Raw genomic sequence first — 14,443 nt, forward strand, 5'->3', positions numbered from 1 at the left:
AATGGATGTATAATCCTCGTTTTAGAGGAGTCCGGCTAAAGAATGAGGGAGATCATGAAGAAAGTGTATTAAAGGGGTTTTCCACTTTCAGGAAAGTGGACCCCAAAAGCATTAAGCTACTTAAAATAAAGAGAAGGTACTCGCCCTCCCCGAATCCAATGCTGGCTCCCCAGTTCTACTGTTTTGGCCAATCACCGACTATTAAGTATACTAGCAATTAGCTACAGAGGGGATAAGCCCCGGTGATGTAATGTCACTGCTGCCAGCAAAACGTTGTCACCCGAGTACCAGCTCTGTTAATTTACTGCATTTGGGAAACCCCTTTAAGTGTCCACCCACTCAGGAGGGACACGGAGGAGCTGTCAATTCAATCAAGAAATGTGTGTGTGTGGGGGGGGGGGGTTGAGGTTAAACTTTCAAAAAGGATTTTACAGCCATTCTGATTTTTTTTCTCAAAGTAAGTACAGCAGCCTCATCAGGTTTAAGAGCTGTATTTAATAATGTACGCCGCTTATATTAGTCATTCTGGTGACAGATCTGCTATAGGACTTCAGACGTTTGAGTTGGTGAGTGTCTTGAGTTGAGCTATTCAGACAATTTCTAAGATGGAGGAACCTTCCCACGCATTTTTTGGCATACATGAACTTCCCCTCTTTTAGATAGAAGATCTCAAATATTGTCACCTGCATGAGATGTCAACTTTGCTTTAAAAAAAGAATATCCATCTTAAAATATTACCAGTATAAATAAGGGTCTGATCTAAGGACCCCTCCAATTCCAAGAAAGAAGAAAGCACTGCGTCACTTCTGCCTCTTCATTGCTTTCTATGTCCTTATCTTCCAGATCCAAACTTTGATGTTCACATGCCAAAATATTGTGCAGATAGTGGTCTTAAGGCGTACTGCATGTCACCTCCCAGCAATAAGCCCCCGTCACAAGTGTTTGCCGACTGTTTACTCTTCTCTTCCCATTGGAAACACAAGCATGCGGCACCGAACGTGCATGTAACACTGGTGGCGGGGGGCCGATAGCTGGACAGACATCTACGCTGTATGGGCGCCATGGCCTGCCCAAGACTACGCCAAATGTGTCACCAGATAATGCCCATTTCCATATCATTATCTATAATGGAAAAAAAAATTAGAACAAATTCAGAAATCTTGAAAACTTTCGCTCTGGGCACTAGGCTCAATACTAGATTCATACTCTGTTTAATACAGATCACCTTTCAGCAGAGTCATCAGAGGCAGAAGTGCAATGACTGATAACACCTTTACATACAGTAGATAACACAATCCACCATTCACAATAAGTGATGTCACAGCTCACCTCCTCCTCCTCCTGTACAATGACTGATAACACCTCTATATACAGTAGATAACACAGGATCCACCATTCACAATAGGTGATGTCACAGCTCACCTCCTCCTGTACAATGACTGATAACACCCCTATATACAGTAGATAACACGATCCACCAGTCACAATAGGTGATGTCACAGCTCACCTCCTCCTGTACAATGACTGATAACACCCCTATATACAGTAGATAACACGATCCACCAGTCACAATAGGTGATGTCACAGCTCACCTCCTCCTCCTGTACAATGACTGATAACACTTCTATATACAGTAGAGAACACTATCCACCATTCACAATAGGCGATGTCACAGCTCAACTCCTCCTCCTGTACAATGACTGATAACACCCCTATATACAGTAGAGAACACAGGATCCACCATTCACAATAGGTGATGTCACAGCTCACCTCCTCCTGTACAATGACTGATAACACCCCTATATACAGTAGATAACACGATCCACCAGTCACAATAGGTGATGTCACAGCTCACCTCCTCCTGTACAATGACTGATAACACCACTATATACAGTAGATAACACGATCCACCAGTCACAATAGGTGATGTCACAGCTCACCTCCTCCTCCTGTACAATGACTGATAACACTTCTATATACAGTAGCGAACACTATCCACCATTCACAATAGGCGATGTCACAGCTCAACTCCTCCTCCTGTACAATGACTGATAACACCTCTATATACAGTAGAGACCACAGTATACACCATTCACAATAGGTGATGTCACAGCTCACCTCCTCCTCCTGTACAATGACTGATAACACTTCTATATACAGTAGAGAACACTATCCACCATTCACAATAGGCGATGTCACAGCTCAACTCCTCCTCCTGTACAATGACTGATAACACCTCTATATACAGTAGAGAACACAGTATACACCATTCACAATAGGTGATGTCACAGCTCACCTCCTCCTCCTGTACAATGACTGCTAACCCCTCTATATACAGTAGATAACACAGGATCCATCATTCACAATAAGTGATGTCACCGCTCACCTCCTTCTCCTGTACAATGACTGATAACACCTCTATATACAGTAAATAACACAGGATCCACCATTCACAATAGGTGATGTCACAGCTCACCTCCTCCTGTACAATGACTGATAACACCCTATATACAGTAGATAACACGATCCACCAGTCACAATAGGTGATGTCACAGCTCACCTCCTCCTGTACAATGACTGATAACACCCCTATATACAGTAGATAACACGATCCACCAGTCACAATAGGTGATGTCACAGCTCACCTCCTCCTCCTGTACAATGACTGATAACACTTCTATATACAGTAGAGAACACTATCCACCATTCACAATAGGCGATGTCACAGCTCAACTCCTCCTCCTGTACAATGACTGATAACACCCCTATATACAGTAGAGAACACAGGATCCACCATTCACAATAGGTGATGTCACAGCTCACCTCCTCCTGTACAATGACTGATAACACCCCTATATACAGTAGATAACACGATCCACCAGTCACAATAGGTGATGTCACAGCTCACCTCCTCCTGTACAATGACTGATAACACCCCTATATACAGTAGATAACACGATCCACCAGTCACAATAGGTGATGTCACAGCTCACCTCCTCCTCCTGTACAATGACTGATAACACTTCTATATACAGTAGAGAACACTATCCACCATTCACAATAGGCGATGTCACAGCTCAACTCCTCCTCCTGTACAATGACTGCTAACCCCTCTATATACAGTAGATAACACAGGATCCACCATTCACAATAAGTGATGTCACCGCTCACCTCCTTCTCCTGTACAATGACTGATAACACCTCTATATACAGTAGATAACACAGGATCCACCATTCACAATAGGTGATGTCACAGCTCACCTCCTCCTGTACAATGACTGATAACACCCCTATATACAGTAGATAACACGATCCACCAGTCACAATAGGTGATGTCACAGCTCACCTCCTCCTGTACAATGACTGATAACACCCCTATATACAGTAGATAACACGATCCACCAGTCACAATAGGTGATGTCACAGCTCACCTCCTCCTCCTGTACAATGACTGATAACACTTCTATATACAGTAGAGAACACTATCCACCATTCACAATAGGCGATGTCACAGCTCAACTCCTCCTCCTGTACAATGACTGATAACACCTCTATATACAGTAGAGAACACAGTATACACCATTCACAATAGGTGATGTCACAGCTCACCTCCTCCTCCTGTACAATGACTGATAACACTTCTATATACAGTAGAGAACACTATCCACCATTCACAATAGGTGATGTCACAGCTCAACTCCTCCTCCTGTACAATGACTGATAACACCTCTATATACAGTAGAGAACACAGTATACACCATTCACAATAGGTGATGTCACAGCTCACCTCCTCCTGTACAATGACTGCTAACCCCTCTATATACAGTAGATAACACAGGATCCACCATTCACAATAAGTGATGTCACAGCTCACCTCCTCCTGTACAATGACTGATAACACCCCTATATACAGTAGATAACACGATCCACCAGTCACAATAGGTGATGTCACAGCTCACCTCCTCCTGTACAATGACTGATAACACCCCTATATACAGTAGATAACACGATCCACCAGTCACAATAGGTGATGTCACAGCTCACCTCCTCCTCCTGTACAATGACTGATAACACTTCTATATACAGTAGAGAACACTATCCACCATTCACAATAGGCGATGTCACAGCTCAACTCCTCCTCCTGTACAATGACTGCTAACCCCTCTATATACAGTAGATAACACAGGATCCACCATTCACAATAAGTGATGTCACCGCTCACCTCCTTCTCCTGTACAATGACTGATAACACCTCTATATACAGTAGATAACACAGGATCCACCATTCACAATAGGTGATGTCACAGCTCACCTCCTCCTGTACAATGACTGATAACACCCCTATATACAGTAGATAACACGATCCACCAGTCACAATAGGTGATGTCACAGCTCACCTCCTCCTCCTGTACAATGACTGATAACACTTCTATATACAGTAGAGAACACTATCCACCATTCACAATAGGCGATGTCACAGCTCAACTCCTCCTCCTGTACAATGACTGATAACACCTCTATATACAGTAGAGAACACAGTATACACCATTCACAATAGGTGATGTCACAGCTCACCTCCTCCTCCTGTACAATGACTGATAACACTTCTATATACAGTAGAGAACACTATCCACCATTCACAATAGGCGATGTCACAGCTCAACTCCTCCTCCTGTACAATGACTGATAACACCTCTATATACAGTAGAGAACACAGTATACACCATTCACAATAGGTGATGTCACAGCTCACCTCCTCCTCCTGTACAATGACTGCTAACCCCTCTATATACAGTAGATAACACAGGATCCACCATTCACAATAAGTGATGTCACCGCTCACCTCCTTCTCCTGTACAATGACTGATAACACCTCTATATACAGTAGATAACACAGGATCCACCATTCACAATAGGTGATGTCACAGCTCACCTCCTCCTGTACAATGACTGATAACACCCCTATATATAGTAGATAACACGATCCACCAGTCACAACAGGTGATGTCACAGCTCACCTCCTCCTCCTGTACAATGACTGATAACACAGCTATATACAGTAGATAACACAGGATCCACCAGTCACAATAGGTGATTTCACAGCTCACCTCCTCCTCCTGTACAATGACTGCTAACCCCTCTATATACAGTAGATAACACAGGATCCACCATTCACAATAGGTGATGTCACAGCTCACCTCCTCCTGTACAATGACTGATAACACCCCTATATACAGTAGATAACACAATCCACCAGTCACAACAGGTGATGTCACAGCTCACCTCCTCCTCCTGTACAATGAATGACTGATAATACCCCTATATACAGCAGATAACACAGGATCCACCATTCAAATAAGTGATGTCACAGCTAACCTCCTCCTCAATGACTGATAACACCCCTATATACAGTAGATAATACAGATCCACCATTCACAATAGGTGATGTCACAGCTCACCTCCTCCTCAATGACTGATAACACCTCTATATACAGTAGATAATACAGATCCACCATTCACAATAGGTGATGTCACAGCTCACCTCCTCCTCCTGTACAATGACTGATAACACTTCTATATACAGTAGAGAACACTATCCACCATTCACAATAGGCGATGTCACAGCTCAACTCCTCCTCCTGTACAATGACTCATAACACCTCTATATACAGTAGAGAACACAGTATACACCATTCACAATAAGTGATGTCACAGCTCACCTCCTCCTTCTCCTGTACAATGATTGATAACACCTCTATATACAGTAGATAACACAGGGTCCACCATTCACAATAGGTGATGTCACAGCTCACCTCCTCCTCCTATACAATGACTGATAACACCTCTATATACAGTAGATAACACAGGATCCACCATTCACAATAGGTGATGTCACAGCTCACCTCCTCCTCCTATACAATGACTGATAACACCTCTATATACAGTAGATAACACAGGGTCCACCATTCACAATAGGAGATGTCACATTTCACCTCCTCCCCCTCCTGTACAATGACCGATATCACATCTATATACAGCAGATAACACAGGTTCCACCATTCACAATAGATGTCACAGCTCACCTGCTCCTCCTGTACAATGACTGATAACAAAATCCACCATTCATAATACCTGATGTCACAGCTCATCTCCTCCTCCTCCTGTACAATGACTAATAATGCATCTATATAAGGTAGATAATGCAGAATCCACCATTCAAAATAGCTGATGTCACAGCTCACCTCCTCCCCCTCCCTGCACAATGACCTTTTTCCCATATTAGAGCATGCTCAGATAACACTTCTGAACAAATTAGTTCAGAGTCTGTCTATTGCTGCTCGTGTCCATGTGAATAGCAAGTAAGGGTCTAATATTCGGCCTCACAACATGATTGTCAGCAGGATCAAAAGTATGGCCGATCACGGGGCTTTACATGGTCACTCTCTCCAGGATGGCTTTATATACATCACATCGAATTCAATTAGCTCTCGGCTCACACGTGGGATATAACGGCGGCTCTCAGACAACCGGATCCATTCCCTGACAGATGTGCACAAATGCTGCTGCTCTGATATGGCAGATCCATTAATCAGCAACAGTAACCCGTCTACACAAGTTACCGTATAATAGGAGATCTGTACACAGCAACTGGCCCATTACCACAGTGTGTGTGCTCCCATACCGATACATGATTAATACCGCTGGTATCATTACTGGGCACGATGGTGAAGGAGGTCAGAACAGAACAGATGGGTCACAAAGGCCAAAAAGCTGGATGATTGTCAACACCATGAAAAAAAAACATAATAAAAAGTTTCTTAATTAATCAAGTTCCATGTGATCACTTGTAGTTTGGCATCACGGCGCGCTCAGACGTCAGCCGGGGCACGCACGTCGCGCGCTCAGACGTCAGCCGGGGCACGCACGTCGCGCGCTCAGACGTCAGCCGGGGCACGCACGTCGCGCGCTCAGACGTCAGCCGGGGCACGCACGTCGCGCGCTCAGACGTCAGCCGGGGCACGCACGTCGCGCGCTCAGACGTCAGCCGGGGCACGCACGTCGCGCGCTCAGACGTCAGCCGGGGCACGCACGTCGCGCGCTCAGACGTCAGCCGGGGCACGCACGTCGCGCGCTCAGACGTCAGCCGGGGCACGCACGTCGCGCGCTCAGACGTCAGCCGGGGCACGCACGTCGCGCGCTCAGACGTCAGCCGGGGCACGCACGTCGCGCGCTCAGACGTCAGCCGGGGCACGCACGTCGCGCGCTCAGACTTCAGCCGGGGCACGCACGTCGCGCGCTCAGACGTCAGCCGGGGCGCACAGCACACATAGTTCGTGCCGCAAGGATACAGTCATATTGCTCAGCGTTGTTTGGAGCCTTAATCCTGCCCCCATAGATTACCATCAGGCCCCACTGTGCCCCTCTGACATCACAGGCAGCGCGGTCAGACACCTTCATTATGGTGGAAAGATCCGGTACAAGCAAATCTTCTAGAAGCGGCACTTAAAAAGTTGTCCAAACCCGCCAATTCTGGCAGAACGGACTGGACGATAATCTAATATGTAAGTGGGTATGGGCTGGGCGGGGGACGCGCCTCCTGACTCAGCCCCAAAAGATGATGTTATATTCCTCCATGTGGCCCCCCATATAACAGACTGCAGCAGACATGAAAACCATGGAGCAGAACGGCAATAATCGCCACAGCCAATGGATAAGAGTGGCGCTGTTTCTGGAAGAAAGGCAATCCTATATTCCCAATCCCAAGTAACACATTTTAAACAGGCTCAACTTATTAATAAAAAGTGAGATATAAGTTGGCATGCATGCAGCATGTATGCAAATGTTCACACTGGCCACTAAACAGAAAAAAACAAAGATCGAAACTTAATAAGCAAACACCCTGCAGTAAATAAACAGCAACAATGCATGAAAATAACACAGGGTACTTGGTTAATATAATTTTGTAAGAAAAAAAAAAAATGCAAAAGTCATCCCACCACGTCACAGTGACCCTAATCAGGAAGGTACTAACTATTCCAGTTCATTTATTTAGTGTTTTTTTCCAGTTTGTTTGCATCCTGTCCACTGCATATAAAGGTGTGGTCTGCCTTTTATTTGAACTGGACGTTACCTTCATGTAGTTTCCCATTGCTGTGTGTCTACTAGCCGGGTTCAGTCCTTCTCAGCCCTTATCCACATGCATGTCCCTTTACAAACAGTAAAGTTTAAATATTAGAGGTTGGAAAAGTCCCAATTAGGGTCACCATGAGGTGGTAGGATGGATTTTGCATTTTTTTTAAATCAAAATTATATTAAATAAGCGCTTTATATTATTTTCATGCACTATTGCTGTTTATTTACTACAGGGTATTTGTTTATTTTGCTTGTCTTTTTTTTTTTGTTAATAAAAAGTGCTGCAATAATAATAATGTTTCTTTTTTGTAGAGGGACTTTCTGATGTCAGAATAATATTGGGATGTGGGATGGGAATGCCATAAAATAGTAAGACCCTGAAATTGCCCACTGTCCTAGCACTGGCACTGCAGGTATCCATGAGGATCTTTAGATTACGGTGAGCAAAATTTCAATTGACCGCTGCAGCCCATCATTGACTTCACACTGAATGCCCTAGTGCTGAAACGATGGAGGAGATTTATCTGGCAAGTAATTGGTCTTATTTATGGCTTTTTTTTTTATATCACCGCGGCCCGATTTCTTCTCATCTCTGAAAACCCCTTTAAGCAATTCCTTTTACCCTTGTGCAGCAGCCATGGTGTAAAAATTTCACGTAACCGCTGCAGCCCATCATCGACCTCATGCTAACCATGAACTGGTTACATAGGAGATTTATCTGGCAAGTAATGGGTCTTATTTATGGCTTTTTTTTGGGAATGTGATCAAAATAACTTGTCACCAGCCTTTGTGCCTATTGCAGAAATCAGTGTTAGTAACGCATGTAGTGTGTATGACGGTCTAGACCGGACGGCGGTTTTAGGAGGGATCAGGCTACGTATTCAGGGGGGACTGTTTATAGGAGACTAATTGGACAAAATATATTCGGTCCATCAAGTTGTAACCAGTATAAACACTTCCTGAGAAAACTGCACAATCACGGATCCGCCATCCAAGCTGTATATATAATTTATCACACAAGAATCCCCACACTTTCCCATCTCATCACACACAGGCACGACGCCAATCCCGTCCTGTTGGGGGCTTGTTTCCAGCGCTGCTCAGCTGTGTTGTACAAGATAAACATCCAGAAGCTTTATAAAGGGAAACAATAGGAGTAATGCCGACTTCAGACATAAACAGGCTCCGCGCTGCCCATTACTGCTCCGTCCCCCTGCAACCTTTACACCGGAGGCATTAAGATATTGATCCGTATTGACTGCTTCTAGTATGTGTGACAGCTTGTCTTCATGATGTGACTTAACTGAGCGGTAACAATTGCCCAAAAGACTGCTAATTTATGTGGTCAATAAAAGATGGGGTCTCGGTGAGGCAGATATGCAATATCATTTGAATCCTCTGCTGCCAAATCGAACAGGTTCCACTATTAATTGTGCAAAGCGCGGCTCGGAGGAAAACGCGGTCAGAAGTAGGATTACCGCGTGCCATCTCTCCGCCAAAATACAACGCGATCCACTTCATTTTTACCTGCCTAACTGCACAGAGCCAATGCAAAATAACACGCCTTAAAGAGGAGACAAAAGGTGCTCCCTGGTCCCTGAGACAACGCCACTGTTGCCTATCGGTCGTGGTTTGGTATTGCAATTAAGCCCCTGACAGTTTACTTAAAGGGGTACTCCCAGATTAGGAAAACATGGCTGCTTTCTTTCAGAAACAGTACCACCCTGAACTATAGATTGTGCAGCTCAGCTCTATGCACTCTAAAGGGGTTGAATTGCAATACAAGAAACAACCATTGGTGGCGCTGTTTCTGAAAGTGTTCTCAAACAGACCAGTTTCTAATGACATTACATCAGTGTCTACAGCGGGAGAGGAAAATACCAAAACATCATCATGTTGGACCTCCTCCCACTTTTTATCCCAGCTCACTCACATCCATACAATGTTAGCCATTGTTATAAAACAGGGATTCAGCGTTTATGGCACTCCAGCTATTCTGGAACTAACAGCGTGTGGCTTTGAGGTAAGACTGAATATTGTAGTTTCACAATGATAGAGCACTGAGGCCTCCAACCCTCTGGTACCATCTGTGAGTGCTGTGTGCAGAGTCTCCAGTGTATCAATGGGATGCAGCTGCCTTCTGCTTGTACGAGCTGACATGGAGAAACTTATCACGAGCAGTATGCCGTGGAATCAGGCTAGGGCTAATCGCATACACTACTCAAAAAGTTAGGAATATTTGGCTTTTGGGTGAAATTTAAGGATGATCCTAAAATGCCCTCTAACCTTTTCGGGTGAACTTAAATGTGACCGTCTCTAAACTTTTGAATACACGTGTCCAACTGTTAAATGTTTCAGTACTTTTTGAACAACTTGAGCAAAACTCACAACAGGTGTTTGATCCATGAATCGGCCAATAAATTTCAGGGTTCAATTAGAATTGGTATTAAATAGTCCCCCTCATCCTGCTGGTCACATTTTGACATCATGAGACTAAGACGACATCTAACAATTGATCACCAGTACCTGGCCATTGTGAGGCTTCATGCAGGATGTTCTCAGACGGAAGTGGTCATTGAGCTTAGAGCGTCACCAGAGATACAGAGACTTGAAGAGTCACAGAAAGGCAGAGAAGTGGATGTCCTGTAGCCACATCACACGCTGATCACAACTTCATTGTGAACAATGTCCTTCGGTACCGGATAGTGAATGCCGCACAACTCCAAGCACATTTAAGAAAGGTGAGAGGCAGCCAAGTGTAATGTCAGACCATTCGAAAAAGTTTACATCAGTGTGGTCTATGTGCTAGATGACCTGTAAAGGTACCTGACCACACCACCAGGCACAATCGTCTGGCCAGGGAGCATCTACGCTGGACGAGGGACCAGGGGGCCTCAGTGTTGTTCACTGATCAAAGTCGATTCGCGCTGAGCAGAAATGATGGCCGGCAACAATGTTGGAGACGTCAGGGAGAGCGCTATGCATCTGCCACTGTTGTCATGACTCACCAGACGAGACTTTGGTGGTGTTAGTGAGGGCAGGTGTCTAGTCAACACAGACCTGCTCTACACCTTGTGAATGGTACAGTGACAAGTCCCTACTACTGGAATAACATCATTATTCCAGTCATTGCACCTCTGCACAAACAATAAAGGCCTAATTTCATCTTCATGGATGACAATGCTCCAGCTCATCAAGGTCGCATCATTAGGGAATGGCTGCTGGAGACTGGGGTACCACAAATAGTGCAGGCCGCTCCTTCTCCAGACCTGAATCCCATAGAAAACCTATGGGATCAGCTGAGTCGCCGTGTAGAGGCTCGTAACTCTGTACCCCAGAACCTCAATGACCAGAGGGTAGCCCTTCAAGAAGAGCGGGATGCCATGTCTCAGCACAAGAAGAGTGGGATGCCATGCCTCAGCACAACGAGAGTGGGATGCCATGCCTCAGCACAACGAGAGTGGGATGCCATGCCTCAGCACAAGGAGAGTGGGAAGCCATGCCTCAGCACAAGAAGAGTGGGACGCCATGCCTCAGCACAAGAAGAGTGGGACGCCATGCCTCAGCACAAGGAGAGCGGGATGCCATGCCTCAGCACAAGGAGAGCGGGACGCCATGCCTCAGCACAAGGAGAGCGGGACGCCATGCCTCAGCACAAGGAGAGCGGGACGCCATGCCTCAGCACAAGGAGACTGGGACGCCATGCCTCAGCACAAGGAGAGTGGGATGCCATGCCTCAGCACAAGGACAGTGGGATGCCATGCCTCAGCACAACAAGAGTGGGAAGCCGTGCCTCAGCACAAGGAGAGTGGGATGCCGTGCCTCAGCACAACAAGAGTGGGATGCCATGCCTCAGCACAACAAGAGTGGGATGCCATGCCTCAGCACAAGAAGAGCGGAACGCCGTGCCTCAGCACAGGAAGAGTGGGATGCCATGCCTCAGAACAAGAAGAGCGGAACGCCGTGCCTCAGCACAAGAAGAGCGGAACGCCGTGCCTCAGCACAGGAAGAGTGGGATGCCATGCCTCAGCACAAGGAGAGTGGGATGCCGTGCCTCAGCACAGGAAGAGTGGGATGCCATGCCTCAGCACAAGGAGAGTGGGATGCCATGCCTCAGCACAAGGAGAGTGGGATGCCATGCCTCAGCACAAGGAGAGCGGGATGCCATGCCTCAGCATAAGAAGAGCGGGATGCCATGCCTCAGCACAAGGAGAGCGGGATGCCATGCCTCAGCACAAGGAGAGTGGGATGCCATGCCTCAGCACAAGGAGAGTGGGATGCCATGCCTCAGAACAAGGAGAGTGGGATGCCATGCCTCAGCACAAGGAGAGTGGGATGCCATGCCTCAGCACAAGGAGAGTGGGATGCCGTGCCTCAGCACAAGGAGAGTGGGATGCCGTGCCTCAGCACAAGGAGAGTGGGATGCCGTGCCTCAGCACAAGGAGAGTGGGATGCCGTGCCTCAGCACAAGGAGAGTGGGATGCCGTGCCTCAGCACAAGGAGAGTGGGACGCCATGCCTCAGCACAAGGAGAGTGGGATGCCATGCCTCAGCACAAGGAGAGTGGGACGCCATGCCTCAGCACAAGGAGAGTGGGATGCCGTGTCTCAGCACAAGGAGAGTGGGATGCCATGCCTCAGCACAGGAAGAGCGGGATGCCGTGCCTCAGCACAAGAAGAGTGGGACGCCATGCCTCAGCACAAGGAGAGTGGGACGCCGTGCCTCAGCACAAGGAGAGTGGGACGCCGTGCCTCAGCACAGGAAGAGTGGGATGCTATGCCTCAGCACAAGAAGAGTGGGATGCTATGCCTCAGCACAAGGAGAGTGGGACGCCATGCCTCAGCACAAGGAGAGCGGGACGCCATGCCTCAGCACAAGGAGAGTGGGATGCCATGCCTCAGCACAAGGAGAGTGGGACGCCATGCCTCAGCAGACAATAGCTCCACATGTGAACAGCAGGAAACGTCGTCAGCTGTAATCGATGCTCAAGGCCACATGACAAGTTACTGAGACACTGACCTTTTTGTTGGGAGTATACCACCACTGTTGTTGGCTTTTGTTTCAATAAATTGAGATGAGGAAATCAACATTGCAGCTTCTACTTAAATGCCCGACTGTCATTATAAAATATCACTGTAGCAGGAACTTATGTTTTTCATAAATTTCACCCGAAAGCCAAATATCCCTAACTTTTTGTGAGTAGTGTATAATACACAGAGTCTAGAACTGATCTAGCACTACTGTCCTTACAAGAAATCTGCCCCTCGGCAAAGTCTAAGGCATAATGTGAAATGTAATCTGTATTAGAACTATATCGGAGGGGAAGGAAAAGGCATACAAAAGAGCCTCTACATTATTCCTTAGTAATAGCCTATGATAAATGGCAGAAAAAAAAGAAAAAGGTTGCATTAGGCCACCAAGGAGGGCAACACTACACTAGACCACGAGGGAAACAATTTTGGACACTTTTTACCACACTAGTACATCAAGGATTCAAAGATGAACCCCTCCAGTGATTTGGCACCACCTGGGCTTGTATAGCATCAAATTCCATGCTATACAAGCCCAAGTGGTTCACATTTGAATATATATATATATATATATATTTTTTCTTTATTATTATTATTTTTTTTTTTCCTGTTTTCTTATTTTGTGTCGTCTAAACCTTTATACATCCAAAAGGCAAGAAACATATAGAAAATGCCTTGATGCTCCCTTAACATAGGCTTTATTCTCTTCATTATATTTTATACCTGCTCACAAAGTTGTTGCATCCATCTCATTTACAACCTTGCACAAGCCATCAATAATGGAGCAGTGATTCTTCTAAGACACATGGTATGTGGGAAATACCATATATATTACATACATACAGCATAAATAGGTTGACAGACACACACATATACCTCGAAGTCAATAATATGATGGTGATTAAGGTGGAAGTATTGATTTTGACTTGAGTCAATGTGACCCTTTGACACCAGAGGATAGGACTATTGTTCACCTTAACAGACAGATGTATTGAAATCTAATACAAGGTCACTCACCTCCATGTCTGGCTTATAGCGGTCCTCAAAAACGGCCATTGCTGCCAAAGACCCGGAGCCTGCAAAAATAATAATTCATAGCATTACTGGTTGTTAAAACTTTTTATTTTTATTCTAAGCACCAGCTCCTGCACAAGACCCAGTGCCGCCATTTTCAGTTTATAGAATAGCAGGCGGGGTAATAAATCACTTGACATTGAAAGAAATGTTGGGAGTTGAGCCTTTAAAGAAAAAACTTATGAGACACGAAATACTTAAAAGAGG

At 45.8% G+C, this 14,443-nt stretch overlaps 1 protein-coding gene across 1 annotated transcript in view; it reads right to left on the reverse strand.

The window, feature by feature from the left end:
• Positions 1 to 14,443, reverse strand: part of PSMB7 (proteasome 20S subunit beta 7) — a 76,235-nt gene that overhangs the window by 23,119 nt on the left and 38,673 nt on the right. The window contains exon 6 of the mRNA XM_073639769.1: positions 14,180 to 14,238. Within this exon, the coding sequence (XP_073495870.1) occupies positions 14,180 to 14,238 (59 nt within the window). The remainder of the gene's footprint in view (positions 1 to 14,179; positions 14,239 to 14,443) is intronic.

Source organism: Phyllobates terribilis, unplaced genomic scaffold (genome assembly GCF_046119375.1).
Source record: "Phyllobates terribilis strain yellow unplaced genomic scaffold, ASM4611937v1 Scaffold_7__3_contigs__length_470593459, whole genome shotgun sequence".
NCBI classification, from domain to species: Eukaryota; Metazoa; Chordata; class Amphibia; order Anura; family Dendrobatidae; genus Phyllobates; species Phyllobates terribilis.